Source organism: Salvelinus fontinalis, chromosome 4 (genome assembly GCF_029448725.1).
Source record: "Salvelinus fontinalis isolate EN_2023a chromosome 4, ASM2944872v1, whole genome shotgun sequence".
Classification (NCBI taxonomy): Eukaryota; Metazoa; Chordata; class Actinopteri; order Salmoniformes; family Salmonidae; genus Salvelinus; species Salvelinus fontinalis.
Window position 1 is genome coordinate 40,799,551 of NC_074668.1, and position 21,738 is coordinate 40,821,288.

At 41.9% G+C, this 21,738-nt stretch overlaps 1 protein-coding gene across 4 annotated transcripts in view; it reads right to left on the bottom strand.

Annotated features, from left to right (window-relative positions):
- LOC129853775 (rab-like protein 6) overlaps positions 1 to 21,348 on the bottom strand; it is a 38,655-nt gene extending 17,307 nt beyond the window's left edge. The window contains exons 1-8 of one of the 4 annotated variants that reach the window (XM_055920165.1): positions 21,260 to 21,348; positions 18,146 to 18,302; positions 17,898 to 18,032; positions 10,694 to 10,714; positions 5,497 to 5,544; positions 5,236 to 5,265; positions 4,579 to 4,631; positions 4,311 to 4,399 (exon numbers count right to left, since the gene is read on the bottom strand). In XM_055920165.1, coding sequence (XP_055776140.1) covers positions 4,311 to 4,399; positions 4,579 to 4,631; positions 5,236 to 5,265; positions 5,497 to 5,544; positions 10,694 to 10,714; positions 17,898 to 18,032; positions 18,146 to 18,275 — 506 coding nt within the window. In that variant the 5' untranslated portion in view covers positions 18,276 to 18,302; positions 21,260 to 21,348. The remainder of the gene's footprint in view (positions 1 to 4,310; positions 4,400 to 4,578; positions 4,632 to 5,235; positions 5,266 to 5,496; positions 5,545 to 10,693; positions 10,715 to 17,897; positions 18,033 to 18,145; positions 18,303 to 21,259) is intronic. The other 3 variants (XM_055920166.1, XM_055920167.1, XM_055920168.1) reach the window with 3 other exon arrangements.
- Positions 21,349 to 21,738: the final 390 nt, after the last annotated feature.

Sequence of the window (21,738 nt, forward strand, 5' to 3'; positions counted from 1 at the left end):
TCATCCCTACTGCCTCTAATCTGGCCGACTCACTAAACATACATGCTTCGTTTGTAAATTATGCCTGAGTGTTGGAGTGTGCCCCTGGCTATCCATATTTTTTTTTTTAAAGAAAAGAAAATGGTGCCATCTGGTTTGCTTAATATAAGGAACTTGACATGATTTATACTTTTACATTTGAGACTTAAGTATATTTTAGCAATTACATTTACTTTTGATACTTAAGTATATTTAAAACCAAATACTTTTAGACTTTTACTCAGCAGTATTTTACTGGGTGACTTTCACTTTTACTTGAGTCATTTTCTTTTAAGGTATCTTTACTCTTACTCAAGTATGACGATTGGGTACTTTTCCCACCACTGCCTAACACAATGGTAGATCTTAGTTCTGGCGGTAGTGCTATAGGTCCGGAGATGTCCGTTTTTTTGTTTGCATATTTGCTAAATACACTGCATATGCAAAAGTATGTGGACACCCTTTCAAATTAGGGATTCGGCTATTTCAGCCACACCCGTTGCTGACAAGTGTATAAAATCAAACACACAGCAATGCAATCTCCATAGACAAACATTGGTAGTAGAATGGCCTTACTGAAGAGCACAGTGACTTTCAACGTGGCACCTTCCTTTCATAGGATGCCACCTTCCCAACAAGTCAAATTTCAACCCTGCTAGAGCTTCTCCGGTCAACTGTAAGTGCTGTTATTGTTCAATGGAAACGTCTAGGAGCAACAACGGCTCAACCGGGAAGTGGTAGACCACACAAGCTCACAGAATGGGACCGCCGAGTGCTGAAGCGTGTAAAAAAACATCTGGTTGCAACACTCACTACCGAGTTCCAAACCTCTCCCGGAAACAACGTCAGCACAAGAACTGTTCGCTGGGAGCTTCAGGAAATGGGTTTCCATGGCCAAGCAGTGGGGCACAACCCTAAGATCACCAGGCGCAATGCCAAGAGTCGCCTGGAGTGGTGTAAAGCTCGATGTCATTGGACTCTGGAGCAGTGGAAGTGCGTTCTCTGGAGTGATTGAATCACGCTTCACCATCTGGCAGTCCGATAGACAAATCTGGGTTTGGTGGATGCCAGGAGAACGCTAGCTGCCCGAATGCTTAGAGCCAACTGTTAAGTTTAGTGGAGGAGGAATAATGGTCTGGGGCTGTTTTTCATGGTTCGGGCTAGGCCCCTTAATTCCAGTGAAGGGAAATCTTAATGCTACAGCATACAATGACATTCTAGATGATTCTGTGCTTCCAACTTTGTGGCAACAGTTTGGAGAAGGCCCTTTCCTGTTTCAGCATGACAATGCCCCGTGCACAAAGCGAGGTCCACACAGAATTGGTTTGTCCACATCAGTTTGGAAGAACTTGATTGGCCTGCACAGAGCCCTGATTACCTTCATTGATTACCTCCTAAAAATACAGCGTATAATTCCAATCAAATTGTAATAAAAATGTCTAAATACAGTCACAGGCACCATAATTGCTCCCCGTGGGCGTATAATACAGACAATCCAATTTATACTATGGAGGGTTTTTACGCACATGCAAACTTGTCACAGGACTTGGACAAAGATCCTATATAAAGAGAAAGGGGGAATGTCCACTGACCATTATACTGCTCCCAAATGTAATGTTTTATAAACATCATAGAACCATCTTACAGAACATATTTGCACTTCTCCAGAAATAGGAGCCATAATTGCATAGCATTTGAGCCATATACGTTCTCACCATAAACCCGCGGATGGTGAATCTTTCTAAGTTAGTTTTTTGTTTAATTTGAATAAAAAACAATCATTGTTTGAAAACAACAACATTTTCTAAACAGGATCAGGTCAGAAGCATGATGTCATAAATCGCATCTCTAGTTCCATGACCATAAGGCAATGTGTGCACACTTAGTCCTAAGGGCTATTCGGCAAGAGGCTTGGATGTTTGTCCTATCCATTGAAGTTTATTAACCAGTATACAATAACCATACAACAGACCTAGTTATAACAAACATATAGCCAATCAATTTATTTTTATTTTTACATTGAATAAGTAATTGGCTTCGTCTACACACATTGAATTCGCATTTCGAAAATGCACTGCATGTTCGAGGCATGGACAATTGGACATTGCCTAAATGTTCTACCTGTCACGGCAGCCTTCCCCCTCTTCACTAAAAGAGGGGGTGAAACAGGGATCGGACCAACACGCAGCGTAGCCAGTGCTCAACATGTTTAATTAAACAAAAACAGTGAACACTTACAACGAACAAAAAATAAAAGTGTGGCAAACCGAAACAGTCCTATCTGGTGCAGAACACAAACACAGAGACAGGAAACAACCACCCACAATCCCCAACACAAAACAAGCCACCTATATATGATTCTCAATCAGGGACAACGATTGACAGCTGTCTCTGATTGAGAACCATATTAGGCTGGACACAGAAACAGACGAACTAGACACACAACATAGAATTCCCACCCAGCTCACGTCCTGACCAACACTAAACAAGCAAAACACATAAGAACTCTGGTCAGGACGTTACACTACCACGATTACCCTACCATCGCTGTCGATATGGCCTGTTAGTGACTTTGCCATGTGAAAGGTAAACAAACAAACAGGCAAATAGCCTAGGCTACAAGCGGATTCAGCACCAAGGACATTGATTGTAATTCCCGCGATTTGACAGTTAGGTCCAACAGATGAAAATGGAAGATGCAAATGTTTTAAACAAAATGATAAAGGAAAAACAAAACAATAAACTGTCTTTTGTAATAACTTCATGTTCCTAAACAGACTTCCAACAGTCACTGACACCTTTCATTCAATAGGCATTGCACATAGGCCTAATGAGTCCAAACTTCTCACAGAAGCTGGACAAAAATAATGTCCAGTAAAAAGAATGCATGCTTTATATGATTAAATAAACATAAATGTATAGTTACAGTAAACTCAAAATGTAGCCATGGATGTGTTACTCATTTTAAGTTGGATGTTACATTAGTTTGTAAGATAGCCTTAACTTATGGCTATTTACTGTATTACAAAAGTAATATTGCAACCAAATATCAACATTTAAAGGAGATATATTTACTGCTTGGATAGTTCCATCTGAGCCACTGGCTTAATCACATTCTTAACTTTTATTTCTGGTTGAATTGTGTTTGGTTTTCAACACAACTATGCAAGCTGATATAAGACAAGTAAATTACCAACCCTGGCACCACGATTGGAAAATTGCAGAGCGCTGGCTTTTACAAGTCGAAATTGCCGAAGAGTGTGTTTTTGAGACTAGTGCCGCCTTAACGCCAGCCAAAAATAGAGCCCTATGACTCCCTCAACATGCCACTGAAAAGGTTGAAAGCTGCAATTAATTTGAAGATACCTGAAAATAATTCAAAGCCATTTGCAAACGGCAAGTTGGATGCTTAGCAAAATCAACTTCGAACATCTTTGTCCATCTGAGGGGAAGTGTTCTTGTTTAAAGTACACACTATACTGTTGTGAAAGGAATGGTTTACTCAGAATACAAACGAACATGATTTTCCAACTACCTTGGCTGCAGTTGATTCAACAAGGCAGTTTTGGGATATTTTGTTTCCTTTTGACAATACTTTGTTACTGTTATCATTCTCAGAACATTAAACTGTTCTTGTGCCTGTGTAATAAAACTGTAATTACTTTTGGAGCAACATTTTATTAGCACGTTGTCATAATACTTTGGTAATTGTATTTTAATTCCATAGCAATGAGATTAGTTTTTGTAACTACTGTACACAAGAGAAATAGTGACGGTTCCTTATTCCACTTGTAATAACTATTATGTAATTATAAAGCAATTGTCAGTACTATGTAATAACAATGTTGCTATTGTAACAATCACAAAAAGTGGTCTACTGTAATGTTGATGTGATTTCATGTCCCTCATGTATTTCATTCTATGCTATATTAAGATCTATATCTAAGATCCCTCTAAACCATGTGCTTATGATCATACTGTCTATTTAGACTAATTCAACTGCCAACAAATAAATATGTTTTTGTTTTCAAATAACTTTACTATTATTTAGTTTTCTGAGAGGTATTCAAAATGTTCTAATATTATTTGTTTTTCTAAGATCTGTATCTGAATATCAAAGAAAATAGTTGCCTTTTAGTTGAAACTATATATAAACTATATTTGATTACCTTGACTAATTGAAAAGTTGGTATTTTCAAATAACCTACAAATTACAAGTATTTTGTGCCCAGGTCTGAAACCTTGTAACTAATGTATTGAATGTTTGTATAATACACGACACTGACTCTTACCATTGCTTGGTAATGTCAAACATCATGATCACACCGTTGCAGTTCTTGTAAACATCGAGGAACTCTGCATCCAAGGCCACTTCGTCAGACTGCAACAAATCAAGCGTTATTAATTAATTATAATTATTGAACATGAATGAGTCTTATGAGAATGTGACCTTTGTTTACATCTTACTAGCTACTATACAAAAAAATGCCCCAGGGAGACTCCTTAGACGACCCAAATAAAGGAAAGGACTCTTAAACGTTCTCAGCATGTGATAATCACCTCTTGGGGTTCATTCTCTACTTTCAAAGTGTCCCCTCGCTTTTTACCTCTGCCTGTGGGAAAGCAGAATGTCAAGAAGCTGCAATTCAGAACATAAAACTGGACATAACATTGAACTATTGCCTTCAAGTGTTAACAATGTGAGAAGGCCATACCAAAGAAATAGAATGACTAGAATGGGTATCCCATTTCAAATAAATGGGTCTAATGTGGTCTGAGGGGCTATTCTCGTTCTAGTGATTATATTTATATGAGCCCTACATACAGTATGATTACACATGGAATTTATTTTAAAACACAAAAACTTGAATCGCTTTATTTTATAGCTTTGATGTTAGCAAAGTGCAGCAAATACAGTAGTAACAGAAGCAGAAAAGCTCTTGTTATATTTTAATTGGCAAACATACTCAATTCTGTCCTTTCAAAAAGTGAGAGTCAAACCTTTCTTGACTGTAGCTCCAGGTTATTGTACACAAAGTAGTCAAACAGAACATTTTCTAACAAGCAATCAGCCATATTTCTATTTCAGCCACGCTGCAAACTAAGCAAGGACTAACTTTCACTGTGTTTGCATTCAGATAACACAGAAGCACAAGAGGGACAAACCCACTGCACACAAACAAATAACTTCTAGGAACTACACACAGTGACTCTCACCTACACCCTCAGGGAGAGGGTATTTTTGGCCTGAGGCAAGTGCAAGAGAGGAGCAAGAAAAACAAAATTAATATAGTGAGGAGAAAAACATCCACAGACAGAAGACTCTTGAACATTTCTGAAAATAATTTGCAATAGGCACAGATGGACAATGGGATAATACAAAATACATGGGCACTTCTAATAGAGCAGTAGGTAGATGTCAATTGAATGACTCGTGTGAGTCTCACGTATGCACCCAAAGTAAGGAATCACACTGACCTTTATCCACCACGTCCCACACTTCCACCTTGACCACGTCATCAGTGGCTGAGGGATAGAGAAAGTCATCACAACAAGCATCACAACAGACAAAGCCTGTCCCATACTCAAGCTCTAACCACTAATATGTGTCCCAAGGCTCCATCCTCAAGCTCTAACCACTAGTATGTGTCCCAAGGCTGTAATGGCTTTCTTCCTCCTCTTCATCCGAAGAGGAGGAGCAGGGATTTGACCAAAACGCAGCGTTGTGAAAATGACATGATGATTTATTGAACAAGACGAAGACGAAACGAAATACACTTGATAAATTAACAAAATAACAAAACGACGTAGACAGACCTGAACGACGAACTCACATGAAACACGAAGAACGCATGAACAGGGAAACTGACTACATAAAAGAACAAACATATAAACAAACCGAAAACAGTCCCGTGTGGAGCAACGACATACACAGACACAGGAGACAACCACCCACAACAAACAGTGTGAAAACACCTACCTTAATATGACTCTCAATCAGAGGAAATGAAAACCACCTGCCTCTAATTGAGAGCCATATTAGGTCACCCTTAAACAAACATAGAAACAGAAAACATAGACTGCCCACCCAAACTCACGTCCTGACCAACTAACACATACAAAAACTAACAGAAAACAGGTCAGGAACGTGACAAAGGCTCCATACTCAAGCTCTAACCACTAGTATGTGTCCCAAAGCTATGTGCATTTGGACTTGGCGATATGGCCAAAATATCAAATTTAAATAGTTTTCAGATTTTTGACGGAATTTTATGTATTTGAATAATAAAAGTGCACTTTCACCACACTGTGAAGTTCATCATAACTTATTTGATCTGTAGCTTAATAAACTGCATGCTTTCTTGAGTCGTAGTTGAAGGACCACACAATATATCATCGCGTGACTCCAAGTTTACTTTGATATGATGGTTATTACAGTTGAAGTCGGAAGTTTACATACACTTAGGTTAGAGTCATTAAAACTCGTTTTTCAACCACTCCACAAATTTCTTGTTAACAAACTATAGTTTTGGCAAGTCGGTTAGGAAATCTACTTTGTGCAAGACACAAGTAATTTTTCCAACAATTGTTTACAGACAGATTATTTCACGTATAATTAACTACATCACAATTCCAGTGGGTCAGAAGTTTACATACACTAAGTTGACTATCCCTTTAAACAGCTTTGAAAATTCCAGAAAATGATGTCATGGCTTTAGAAGCTTCTGATAGGCTAATTGACACCCTTTGGGTCAATTGGAGGTGTACCTGTGGATGTATTTCAAGGCCTACCTTCAAACTCAGTGCCTCTATGCGTGACATTATGGGTAAATAAAAAGAAATCAGCCAAGATCTCAGAAAAAAAAATGTTCATCCTTGGGAGCAAAAAAAGTCTGGTTCATCCTTGGGAGCAATTTCCAAACGCCTGAAGGTACCACGTTCATCTGTACAAACAATAGTACGCAAGTATGAACACCATGGGACCACGCATCCGTCATACTGCTCAGGAAGGAGACGCGTTCTGTCTCCTAGAGATGAACGTACTTTGGTGCGAAAAGTGCAAATCAATCCTAGAACAACAGCAAAGGACCTTGTGAAGATACTGGAGGAAACGGGTACAAAAATATGTATATCCACAGTAAAACGAGTCCTATATCGACATAACCTGAAATACCGCTCAGCAAGGAAGAAACCACTGCTCCAAAACCGCCATAAAAAAGCCTGACTACGGTTTGCAACTGCACATGGGGACAAAGATCGTACTTTTTGGAGAAATGGCCTCTGGTCTGATGAAACAAAAATAGAACTGTTTGGCCATAATGACCATCATTATGTTTGGAGGAAAAAGGGGGAGGCTTGCAAGCCGAAGAACACCATCCCAACCGTTAAGCACGGGGGTGGCAGCATCATGTTGTGGGGGTGCTTTGCTGCAGGAGAGACTGGTGCACTTCAGAAAATAGATGGTATCATGAGGGAGGACAATTATGTGGATATATTGAAGTAACATCAGTCAGGAAGTTAACGCTTGGTCGCAAATGGGTCTTCCAAATGGACATTGACCCCATGCATACTTCCAATGTTGTGGCAAAATGGCTTAAGGACAACAAAGTCAAGGTATTGGAGTGGCCATCACAAAGCCCTGACCTCCATCCCATCGAAAATATGTGGGCAAAACTGAAAAAGCAGGAGGCCTACGAACCTGCCTGTTACACCAGCACTGTCAGGATGAATAGGCCAAAATTCACCCAACTTATTGTGGGAAGCTTGTGGAAGGCTACCCGAAACGTTTGACCCAAGTTAAACAATTTAAAGGCAATACTACTGTAAGGGCTGTCGTTCTCCTCATCCTCGGACGAGGAGAGGAGAGAAGGATCATCAGACCAAAATGCAGCATTCGGGAAATAAGCCATCTTTTATTTGATACGACGACGGCAACACGAAAAACAAAACACTTTCAAAATTACAAAACAAGAAAACGACGTAGACGAAAAAACCTGAACATGAACTTACTTAACTAAAACGTAAAACTCACGGACAGGAACAGACTACATCGAAACGAAACGAACAACCGAACAGTCCCGTATGGTGCAAGACATAACACAGATACGGAAGACAATCACCCACAAACAAACAGTGAGAACACCCTACCTAAATATGACTCTTAATTAGAGGAGAACGCAAAACACCTGCCTCTAATTAAGAGCCATACCAGGCAACCACAACCAACATAGAAACAGAAAACATAGACTGCCCACCCAAAACACACGCCCTGACCATAAACACATACAAAAACAACATAAAACAGGTCAGGACCGTTACAACTACTAAATACTAATTGAGTGTATGTAAACTTCTGACCCACTGGAAATGTGATGAAAGAAATAAAAGCTGAAATAAATAATTCTCTCTACTATTATTCTGATATTTCACATTCTTAAAATAAAGTGGTGATCCTAACTGACCTAAGACAGGGAATTTTTACTACGATTAAATGTCAGGAATTGTGAAAAACTAAGTTTAAATGTATTTGGCTAAGGTGTATATAAACTTCCAACTTCAACTGTATATCAATATTTGCGAAATAAAGGCGTTTCCACCACCGTTTCTCTCATAATACATTTTACACACAAAAAGATCCCAACTTGTCTTGTGTAATTTGTTTCGTCGACATTTGGAAAGTTTACTGACAAAGGTTCTGTTTGCTGTCTCCATTTGCTGTTTCCATCAGTCTTTAGTGACATTTTTTATCCGACATGAACTTATGAACTTTACTCGCTTAAAAAAGTTGGATGGAAACCTGGTTTATGAACACGTAGGATACATTTGGAAAGTATTCAGACCTCATCCCTTTTTCCACATTTATTTACGTTACAGCCTTATTCTAAAATTGATGAATTACTTTTTTTCTCATCAATCTACACACAATACCCCATAATGACAAAATGTAAACAGGATTTTGCAAATTTATTACAAATAAAAAACAAAAATACATTATTTACAAAAGTATTCAGACCCTTTGCTTTGAGACTCGAAATTGAGCTCAGGTGCAAACTGTTTTCATTGATCACCCTTGAGATGTTTCTGCAACTTGATTGGAGTCCACCTGTGGTCAATTCAATTGATTGGACATGATTTGGAAAGGCCCACACCTGTCTATATGAGGTCCCACAGTTGACAGTGCTTGTCAGAGCAAAAACCAAGCCATGAGGTCGAAGGAATTGTTCGTTGAGCTAAGAGACAGGATTGTGTCAAGGCACCGATCTGGGGAAATGTAACTAAAAATGTCTGCAGCATTGAAGGTCCCCAAGAACAGTGGCCTCCATCATTCTTCAATAGAAGAAGTTTGGAACCACCAAGACTCTTCCTAGAGCTGGCCGCAAGGACAAGTGAGCAATCGGGGGAGAAGGGCCCTGGTCAGGGAGAGGGAGGTGAACACGATGGTCCCTCTGACAGAGCTGCAGAGTTCCTCTGTGGAGATGGGAGAACCTTTCTTAAGGACAACCATCTCTGCAGCACTCCACCAATCAGGCCTTTATGGTAGAGTGGCCAGACAGAAGCCACTCCTCAGTAAAAGGCACATAACAACCCGCTTAGAGTTTGCCAAAAGGCACCTAAAGGACTCTCAGAACATGAGAAACAAGATTCTCTGGTCTGATGAAACCAAGATTGAACTATTTGGCCTGAATGCCAAGCATCACGTCTGGAGGAAACCTCGCACCATCCCTACGGTGAAGCATGATGGTGGCAGCATCATGCTGTGGGGATGTTTTTCAGCAGCAGGAACTGGGAGACTAGTCAGTATCGAAGGAAAGATGAACGGAACAAAGTACAGAGAGATCCTTGATGAAAATCTGCTCCAGAGCGCTCAGGACCTCAGACTTCGGGACAAGTCTCTGAATGTCCTTGAGTGGCCCAGCCAGAGCCTGGACTTGAACCCGATCGAACATCTCTGGAGAGACCTGAAAATAGCTGTGCAGCAACGCTCCCCATCCAACCTGACAGAGCTTGAGAGGATCTGCAGAGAAGAATGGGAAAAAGTCCCCAAATACAGGTGTGCAAAACTTGTAGCGTGATACTCAAGAAGACTCGAGGCTGTAATCACTGCCAAAGGTGCTTCAACAAAGTACTGAGTAAAGGGTCTGAATACTTATAAGTTTGCAACAATTTCTAAAAACCTGTTTTTGCATTGTCATTATGGGGTGTTGCGTGTCGATTGAAGAGGGGGGAAAAAACAATTGAATCAAATTTAGAATCAGGCTGTAATGTAACAAAATGTGGAAAATGGAAAGGAGTCTGAATAATTTCCGAATGCACTGAACATTTTCATAAACCAGGTTTCCATCCAACCTTTTTTATGCCAGTAAAGTACAAGTCGGATAAAAAATGTCACGACAGGCCTGATTGAAACAGCACATAGAAACAGCAAACAACTGTGCTTTTTCACAAGTGCCCAGTTATTTAAAAGGTTATCTGGATTTTGCCTATCGTATAGGATTAAATGCATAGAAATAGAAACTGTTTGTGAGAATAGGTCTATTGTGGTCTGGATGTACACAAGAGATGTGTGTTCACCATCCCACTATTGGCACAAAACACTTGTAGGCAAAGCTATTTATCTAGCTAACTATGCAAGGCTATTTCTCAAACCTAGTGGGCTTACCTAGATAGTATTTACCTTTATATGTGCCATGTTCAACTGAAGTGAATTACAGTTGCAGGAGCAGGAAAAATACACGTCAGAAATATACAATGACAACATGTTGGCATAATTAGATACTGTAGGCTAAGCCTGGGGTGATTAAAAACACCATAGGACTAAAACATAGATACATGTTGTGACGGCCCTGAATATTTCTGAACCGTCTCAGTGCTTCTCCTTCTAATAGGGCGCTTCCCCTTTAATTCCCCATTAAATAGCCAGCATCAGCTGCGCAAAAAGGTAGTTGTGATTGAGACATGAATGAGGATGTGTACTACCTTCAGTTCATGAAGCTTCGCTATTACGTTTGTTTGTTGCCTTACAGTGGGTTTTGTAGCCTTAAAACGAGTTTACCCAGGATTGGATCCACTCTGTGCGTCTGTGGACTACAACTCTCCGTTGGTTTTCGTGGCCTTTTCTCCGCTGGAGATCTGTTGGCGGATTGTCTGACTGACCAACTGACTACAACTTTTTGTACACGGTATTTCATTTGTTTGGGTGATGTATACTGTGATTTATGTAGTTGTGAGGACGTATTATTCTTTGGTTCATCTTTGATACGCTTTATATTTGTGTTGCAAAATAAGTGTGATTTTGAGTGTATGAATATACTGGTTCTACACTACAGACAAACGTTGCGTGACTAAGGTCACTTGAGTCACTGAACTTATTTACCGGGCTGGACTCTTTTTATGCCCGAGGTACAGGACATTTCTAAATGATCATAAGTGCATTGATTTGTTATATTGTTGAGTGTGGGTGTGTGTGATCATTTATGTTGTTAATACAACCACGCAAAAGAATACACTTGTTTGAAGTTCTTTCCAATGTTTTAAGGGGTTTATGAAAAGTATATTTCCATCCTTACTTTTAATAAGTCCTTTGTATTGGTGTGACTTGACGGACCAGATGGGACTCATTCCCTCCCAAACTAAAAGGAGAAACCAATGTTTTCTCTGGTAGGCTCAACCTACCTGGCACCCCTAGAAATAACCTCAAGTCAAAACCGTTACATAAAAAATGGCACCCCAGATGGGACCTCAACATTGAGAACTAACCAAAGCAAATCTTTTGTGTGTAATTAAAACAATGGATTCACTCCAAGAAAATGTGCTCATCCATATCATACCTGTCAATGGGAATACACAGGGTCATTCTGACTACCAAGCCAACAATACAAATCATAATGTGAATGGAAATAAAGGAGTTGATTTGGGCCAGAGCCCTGGGAATCTGAATGCTCGGTCTGGACCACAGGCCACAGGTCTAACTAGTAACTCACTTATTGACATGGATCTGTGTGGAAGTACTGAGCTAGCCCTCCCTCTGACGCCAAACCTTCCTCCATTGTCTGGTTTATCTCCAGAGATTGTAGTCTTACAACTTCAAGGTGACATCCTTGATATTCGTCAGACTCAACAACATCTCCAAACTCTAATCCACCATAAATTCAAATGTCTGAGTGAAGAGCAACAACAGAGCACCATGGAATTCAGAAACTCCCTGAGTAGTCTAACCCACACTCTGACAGAGCTCAGTGAGAACAGAAGACAGGAAATTACTGGTGCCATGGACAGGCAGTTTGACTACCAACAAAGCCAACTCACTGCCACTCTCCAGTGGCGCCTGCAACATCATCACACTGAGGTCCTCAAGGACGTCAATTCTGTATTTTCTCCCCTGGTTAACACTGTAGACCACTTGCAGACAGCGCTCTCTAATTGTGTTAAAATGTTGGATGATGTGTCTGTTGACATGGCCTCCATTAGGCACAACTCCTTGCACAGAGCTTCTCTTGTGTCCACTTCTGTTCAGACCACTGAGGGCCAAGCGGGCACCTCAGAACAGCCAAGACAAGGCCATGCTGCAGCCACCCCTTGCAGGATGCAATCCACCATGCATCCTGGTGTTCATTTTCATGGTCCGATAACTCCCTCACCCTCTACTTCCTCAATCCCTCCTAGCTCTTTTGTTCATGGTGATTTGAGTAGACGTCATGTGGGAGCGATGCCCATTAAATTGCAATTTCCCACCTTTGGGAAAAAGGATGACAGTCCTGATCCGCTAATGTATCTGGAAAGATGTCATGACTTTCTTGCCCTCAATCCCCTGGCTGACGAAGAACTCCTTGCCACATTGAGGAATGTGTTGCATGGGACAGCTCGAGACTGGTGGGATGTGGCACGTCTCACCACTACCTCCTGGGCTGACTTTGAGGCCAAGTTTTCCTCTGCATTTCTGTCTGAGGACTACACAGATGAGCTGGCAGACAGAGTCAGAAATCGAGTGCAAAGAGAGAAAGAGAGTATCCGTGACTTTGCATACGGTTACCACTCACTGTGCAGAAGGTGGAAACCTGGCATTGAGGAGGAAGAGGTCATTAAGTTGATCTTGAAGAACATCAACCCACTACTAGCCAGTCAACTCAGAGAAAGAGTCACCACTGTCGATGGACTGGTTCGACTGGGACAGCAGTTCGAGAAGGACAGAGAATGCCAACAGCAATATGAGCAGAGAAAGAAACAGACACCCAAACAGACACCCAAGCCAGACCATCAACAACAGCCAGAGTCTCCAGCCAAGACCCCTCCCATGTTCTGTTGGAGATGTAGCCAAAAGGGACATTCTTCAGCTACATGTCCAAGACCGTATCAAGTAAACCCTTCCAGAAACCACAAATCACAACAGGCCAACACACCTAACACACTTCGCAGGAACGACCATCCTACTATGGGTGCTTTGACCAGAGCTGAAACCTCAAGAGTCACTACCTACGCCCCTCCGCCGACATCCCCTTCCTTTCAGTTAATACCGCACCAGCTGGTGTTACCCCTGTCAATAGGCCCATGGACAGGAAGAGCCATCCTGGACACCGGGTCATCCTACACACTGCTCAATGAGAAACTGTGGAAGGAGGTTCAAGGTCCAAAATACAACTTGAAGCCATGGACAGAAGGTCCACTGTATCTGGCTGACGGTGAGGCTAAACGACCACTTGGATGGAGTGAGGTGGAGTTCCGCCTGTGTAACCGCTCCTATATGATTCCTTCGGTTATCCTACAAACCAAGAACCTTGCTTTTCCTGTCGTGTTGGGAATTGATTTCATGTACTTCAGTGGTGTCCAGATTGATATCGCACACAATTGCTACTGGTTTCCAAACAATCCGAGCAAGAAGCATTTCTTCCAATCAGAAGCTACAAAGTTACATGATTGGGGTCCAAATGTGGCAGTCTTCTCTGCCGTTGCTCCGGTACCACTAACCCTGGGTAATCCTTCTGATGATCTCCTTTTACAGGCTGTAAGAAGAGCTCAGCTGGAACAGCCAGAGGAGTTAAGGCTGTTGGAACAGCTGCAGAATAATGCTGATGTGTGTACTTCAAAGCTAGGACGCACCGGACTCCTGAAGCACAAAATATTCCTTACACAGGAAATGCCAATCAAGCAAAAGCCATATCGTTTGTCCCCAGCGAAGCTAATAATCCAAAAGGGACTCATTAATGATATGTTGACACAAGATATAATAGAACGTTCCTCCTCTCCCTGGGCTGCTCCTGTTGTCCTCATTCCAAAAAAGACCGGTGGTCTTAGATTTTGTGTGGACTATAGGAAGACCAACAATGTTTCCCAGACTGATGCCTATCCTCTTCCCACCATCCACGAGATCCTGGAGTCATTGTCTGGCGCTGTTGTGTTCACTACCCTTGACCTCAATAGTGGCTATTGGCAGGTTGAGATGGACCAGGAAAGCAAGGACAAGACTGCTTTTGTCTGTGCTGAGGGCTTGTTTTCATTTAAGGTGATGCCTTTTGGATTAAAGAATGCACCTGCCACTTTCCAAAGACTCATGGAGATTGCGTTAGGTGAGCTCAAAGGGAAGATATGTTTCGTCTACCTGGACGATATAATTATCTACTCCCAGAACAGAGAGCAACACTTTCAAGATCTTCAAGCAGTGTTGGACAAGCTAAGAGAAGCTGGTCTGACATTGAATATGAAGAAGAGCAACTTCTGCCAAACCTCCCTGAAGTTCCTTGGCCATATTGTGTCTTTTGACGGCATTCATGTGGATCCTGAAAAGACCAAGGCTGTACAAGACTTCCCTGTGCCAACCACACTCAAGGCCCTTCAACGGTTCCTTGGGATGGCTGGATGGTACCATCGGTTTGTGTGGAACTTCTCCCAGGTGGCAGAACCCCTCAACGCGTTGAAGCGAAAAGGAGCGAAATTCCGATGGACGGCAGAGTGCCAGACCTCCTTTGAAACCCTGAAACGACACCTCGTCACACCTCCCATTTTGGGTCATCCCAACTTTGATTGCCCTTTTGTTGTTTACACTGATGCAAGTGATGTTGGACTTGGTGCTGTCCTAGTCCAACAGACTGGACTTGGTACTGAAGAAGTGCTAGCGTTTGCCAGTCGGACATTGAATGGAGCAGAACGGAACTACTCAACAACCGAGCAAGAGTGCCTTGCAGTTGTCTGGGCTTTGGAAAAGTGGAGGTGCTACCTGGAGGGAAGACACTTCACTGTGGTCACTGACCATTCCTCCCTTGTGTGGGTGTTCAAGACCAACAAACCAAGCACCAGGCTCATCAGATGGGCTCTACGGTTACAAGAGTTCACCTTTGCAGTAGAATACAGGAAAGGAAAATACAACACTGTTCCAGATGCCTTATCCAGAGCTCCTGCTTGTGATAATGGTGGCCCTCATCTTACATGTGCTACTGTCCTGTCTAGCAGTCGAGACTCACCCAAAACTGACTTTCCCATCTCTGATGAGGTCATTTGGAAAGCCCAACAGGATGATCCAGAAGTACAGGCTTTGTACCAGACTATCCTAGAAGATGGAGAAAAGATGGTCAACCCTACCACAAAGCTGACCATCATTGAAGACAAAGTCTACCGAGTTGTACAACTACCTCACAGAACACTCTACCAAATGTACATACCTAAAACTCTACGCCTTCAACTGCTTCAACATTTCCATGAAGACCCATTAGCTGGTCATTTGGGCAGGTTCAAAACCTACAAACGTTTGCAAGCATTACTGTACTGGCCACATCTGAGCATGGATGTGATGTCACACATCCGAAACTGCCAGGTTTGTCAAATGTACAAACCAGAAGGTAGAAAACCTGCTGGCAAGTTGCAGCAAACGGTGGTTACCCGACCTTGGGAAATGTTAGGAGTGGATTTGATGGGTCCATTTCCTAGAAGCTCCAAGCAGAATGTGTACATGCTTGTTTTTGTTGATTACTATTCCAAGTGGGTGGAGCTCTTTGCCCTGCGTCAGGCCACAGCAAGGACAGTCTCTAACATCCTTACGAAAGAGATCCTGACTCGCTGGGGAGTGCCTGATTACATCCTGTCTGATCGAGGTTCCCAATTTGTCTCTGATCTCTTTGAGGAGACCTGCCAAAGATGGAACCTGAGACAGAAGTTGACCACGGCCTATCACCCACAGACCAACCTCACTGAGAGAGTAAATCGAACCTTGAAGACGATGGTTGCTTCCTATGTAGGAACCCAGCACAAACACTGGGACAAGCACCTTCACGAGTTTCGATTTGCCCTGAATTCTGCTGTGCAAGAATCCACTGGAGTCACACCTGCCGAGCTGAACCTAAGTCGTCCCCTCCGAGGACCCTTGGATATGGTGCTACAGCCCCAGCAGCTTACTCCAGACGCTGCTTGCTATGACCAGGTAGTCCATCTCCACGACTTGAGAGCTCTTGTCTCGAAGAACATGATCCAGGCTCGACTCAAGCAGAAGAGAAATTATGATAAGAACAGACGAGACATGCAGTTCCAGCTTCGTGATCGGGTGTGGCTTCGCTCTCATCCTTACTCGAAAGCTGAACAATTCTTCTCGGCCAAGCTCGCTCCTAAATGGCAAGGACCATATAGGATTGTGGAGCAGATGGGCCCTTTGAACTACCGAGTGGTGAAAGAGGACACAGGTGAAGATATGCGCGTTGTCCATGTCTCACGCCTTAAGGCCTGTTACCCCTCGGCTGAGGAATTGGAGGAGATTGAGCGCCGCAAGGTCCTGGATATCTTTGAAGAGGAAAGTGAGGAGACTTTTCTCGGATTCCCAGACCCAGAAGTCTCACGCCTTAATGCCTGTGACCCCTCAGTTGAGGAGCGTGAGCGCCAAAAAGTAATGAATATTTTTGTAGAGGAAAGTGATGAGGAGACCTTTCTCGGTTTCCCCGACCAAGATGTGCCTTCCCGGGCAATGGTCGGCTTTTTCCAGGGGAGGGGGTGTGTGACGGCCCTGAATATTTCTGAACCGTCTCAGTGCTTCTCCTTCTAATAGGGCGCTTCCCCTTTAATTCCCCATTAAATAGCCAGCATCAGCTGCGCAAAAAGGTAGTTGTGATTGAGACATGAATGAGGATGTGTACTACCTTCAGTTCATGAAGCTTCGCTATTACGTTTGTTTGTTGCCTTACAGTGGGTTTTGTAGCCTTAAAACGAGTTTACCCAGGATTGGATCCACTCTGTGCGTCTGTGGACTACAACTCTCCGTTGGTTTTCGTGGCCTTTTCTCCGCTGGAGATCTGTTGGCGGATTGTCTGACTGACCAACTGACTACAACTTTTTGTACACGGTATTTCATTTGTTTGGGTGATGTATACTGTGATTTATGTAGTTGTGAGGACGTATTATTCTTTGGTTCATCTTTGATACGCTTTATATTTGTGTTGCAAAATAAGTGTGATTTTGAGTGTATGAATATACTGGTTCTACACTACAGACAAACGTTGCGTGACTAAGGTCACTTGAGTCACTGAACTTATTTACCGGGCTGGACTCTTTTTATGCCCGAGGTACAGGACATTTCTAAATGATCATAAGTGCATTGATTTGTTATATTGTTGAGTGTGGGTGTGTGTGATCATTTATGTTGTTAATACAACCACGCAAAAGAATACACTTGTTTGAAGTTCTTTCCAATGTTTTAAGGGGTTTATGAAAAGTATATTTCCATCCTTACTTTTAATAAGTCCTTTGTATTGGTGTGACTTGACGGACCAGATGGGACTCATTCCCTCCCAAACTAAAAGGAGAAACCAATGTTTTCTCTGGTAGGCTCAACCTACCTGGCACCCCTAGAAATAACCTCAAGTCAAAACCGTTACAATGTGTGTAAGTAAAGAGCCCAATTCTCTTACTTTTGTAGTTCCAATGGATGCTGGTTGCCTGGATCTCTTGAGTGGGTATGTAGTCATCCGTGAATTTCTTTCCTTGAAGTCGATGCCATAGAGTGCTCTTGCCAGTATTTCGGTCTCCGCGGATAACTATTTTCACTTGGAAGAAATAACGAAACAAAGTAAGACTAGCCTGCCTCTAAATATATGTACAGTAGCCTATATTCTATAATACATATTGCTATGAGCGTAACAAAATATGCATCACTTACTGTTGTATTGTACTCCTTTGGCAAAGCGTCTCTGTAAACTCTGGTTCATGGACTGCATGCCAGCAGGGATGCTCTTGTCTCTCGGCTGGCCTGGTTCAGAACCAACTAACTTCTTCAAAGCTGAAAACATCTTGACAGGAAGCTGATCTAACTAACCCTGTCAGAAATGTGAGAAATATAGTGTATTTGACTGAAACAAAATGGTGGAAGAGTTTCTAGACTACTGATGTAGATTTAAATGTTATATTGAGTGATGATCTGATCAACACAAGTAGGCCTAAGCTATGAATCCAGAATTTTAAAGTAGTACTGTATTTTCGTACACAGAAGTAGCATTACCCCCCATCAGGAAGATACATGGGTAGGTAGGTAAGCTTGCATATTTCAGTATACGACTAGATTTTTCTACTAAGAGGATTCCTCAAGGGCAGACAATAGCTTTATCAGTTATCAGTTTCTTCTCTCATGTGGTTTTGGGTTACGATCATCTGCAAGAAAGAAACCACATGCGAAATTGAACTACCAGTGTTTCCCCTATTTGCATTTAGCAGTAGCGCAGCATTTAACAGTTTTAGTGGGGGTTCCCCCAATTCTCCCATATTGGCGAATAAGTGATTTGAAAGTCTAGGTTTGAGATAAAATATGTCACAAATTGCTGTTGAAAAAGGCTTGCTCCAAATTCCCATTGGAACACAGCCATTTTAAAAGTGCAGGGCTTGTGCAGCGTGCCATACCTTTTTCATCTTACAGGAATGATAAACATATGAGGAGAAAGCTGAAGTCTACCTATCCATTGATTGTAAATATATCCGCTGTCCGGTTCCCAGTTCGTCCACTAGACAGCAGTAGGAGATCACAAAGTCTCTTGGCCACTTGAAACCAGTTGCATCTGGTTTGGGTAGTGAGTCACTGTGCCAAAATGGCTGAATGGATTTTCACGCCTGACATCTTAATACAACCTTAGTAATCAGGGCTTTCACATTATTGAGTTTGTCTTTTTGAAAAAAGACACAGGTGAAGAAAATTCAAACGTATTTTCCTATTTCTATGAACGCTGAGCTAGCTAAACATAGCGTGTATACAAGGTAATGTGGCTGAAGACTATCAGGGTGTACCCTTTCCATGCATACTAAATGTTTGTACTTTCAGTTACTTGACCTACATTGCAGGAATATGACCAGTGATGTATGAAAAAAAAAAAAAAAGCTAATTACCTGCAATTCTACATATTTTGACATGGCTTAGGCTTATGACCAGGGTGAAAAATAAAAATAATTCTAACCACAGGTCAGGTGTATTCAGGATACTTTGAACATGAAATGAACACTCAAAATTCAACAACTTTGTTACTTAGACATTTTTGGGGGATGACATTTAAAGTATGTAAACATTGTTTGGGTGGTTTGACACTACTCAGACAGTAATGAAATTAGATAGGGAGATAGGCAAATGCTAGAAAGAGCAGGAAGGGTTGAACCAGTGATTGATCCCTGTTCTCTGGTGGAAAGTTGTATGTGGCACGTGCCAGGAAGTTACCACTACACACCAAGGCTCTACAGGAAATACTAATATTAATCAAAATCACCCAACCTTCAAGAAAAATCTAATGAATATCAGTACTAATGATAGTACTAAATCTAATGAATATCAGTACTCAGGTGGTTTATGCCTACTAGTTGAAGATCCTTGCCATCATCTTACTCTACATAGACAAAATATGATGCGTTTATGAGTTGTGAGTCCCCCTACCATCCCTGCCTAGCATGTGCACAATATTACACTTTATATTTTCTGATTGTCTTTTTTTGGGACTCACCGAGGGCCCAAAACAGCCTCAGACATCATGAAAACGCCTTTGTCCATTAACTCTTAAATGTAATATAATGGAACAGTCATGATCAAGGGCTAGTGAAAACCGATTCTTGACTATTCAGATTTTGCAACTGAGCAATAGGGTAACTTACATAACAGTATATTCTTCTAATATTGTCAGTGTTAACCAAGGTTAACAGTGTAACACTTTTCCTTGGGCATCAGCTGATACAAGGTATACCGAACAAAAATATAAATGCAACAATTTCAACTATTTTGGTTGGGCCTGGGAGGGTTTTATTTCTTATTAGACCTTTTTTATTTAACTAGGCAAGTCAGTTAAGTATAGGCCCACCCACTGGGGAGCCATTTCCCCCACAAAAGAGCTTCCTTTCAGACAGAAATACTCCTCCGTTTCATCAGCTGTCCGGGTGGCTGGTCTCAGACAATCCCGCAGGTGAAGAAACCAGATGTGGAGGTCCTGGGCTGGCGTGGTTACACGTGGTCTGCGGTTGCGAGTCCGGTTGGACGTACTGACAAATTCTCTAAAACAACGCTGGAGGAGGCGTATGGCAGAAAATGAACATTAAATTCTCTGGAAACAGCTTTGGTGGCCATTCCTGCAGTCAGCATGCCAATTGCACACCCCCTCAAAGCTTGAGACATCTGTGTTGTGTGACAAAACTGCACATTTCAGTGGCCTTTTATTGTTCCCAGCACAAGTGGCACTTGTGTAACGATCATGCTGTTTAATAATCTTCTTGAAATGCCACACCTGTCAGGTGGATGGATTATCTTGGCAAAGGAGAAATGATCACTAACTGGGACGTAAACAAATTTGTGCACAACAATTCAGAGAAATAAGCTTTTGTGCATATGGAACATTTCTTGGATCTTTTATTACAGCTCATGAAACATGGGACCAACACTTTCCATGTTGCGTTTATAATTTTTGTTCAGTATAGTAACAGTTAACTAGCTAGCCGGCAGAGTCTGGTGTAACTAGGGAACACGTTAGATACCTAGCTAGTGTGATGTTGATCTAACTATCTGATATGCCCTCGGATTATATTACTTTGTTAACTAGCTAACGTTTGATAGCTACCTGCTTACCTGTTTTGCGATTGCATCTAATAGTCACAAACTCACCAGCACATATGCTGCCATTACTAATGTGTTTACTACCTAGCTTATGTCGTTATTGACGATGTGGCTTGTTAGTTAGCATCACGATAAAGTAGCTTGCTAGCGGTAACATTGGATTACGTTGACAGTACTGAGTGGTGTCCTAAAAATACCCACCGGCAATCAAAGGATTCTTCAATGTAGCAAAGGTGACATGGTTATTTCCAAATCCAACTCCTCCTGATGCACGTGAAAGACGCTAACGTTACACACTCTTAGCTAAACAGCTTGCTTCCTGGTGGCACCATAGATACTTTTGAGGAGATAGGAACCTCCAGTGGAATCGTATTAACGCCCATTGTGTGAGAAGCCCCTGTGCAGTTCCGGGCCGGGCTCAATGTGGGCGGAGTCAAACGTCGGGTCCGGTCTCAATGTGGGCGGAGTCAAACGCGTTTCAACCGAACCCTTCCCATCTCCTTCAAGGTTACCCAAATTGAGGTAAACGTCAACGAATCTTAATCGAACTTAACCTACATGAAAAAAAATATAAACCATGGAAGTAAGTGCGACTGTCATTATGCATAATGTACTTTGTAATATTCATGTTATACCAGTGTAGTGGTATATCTTTATATGACCAACTACCGCACCGATTT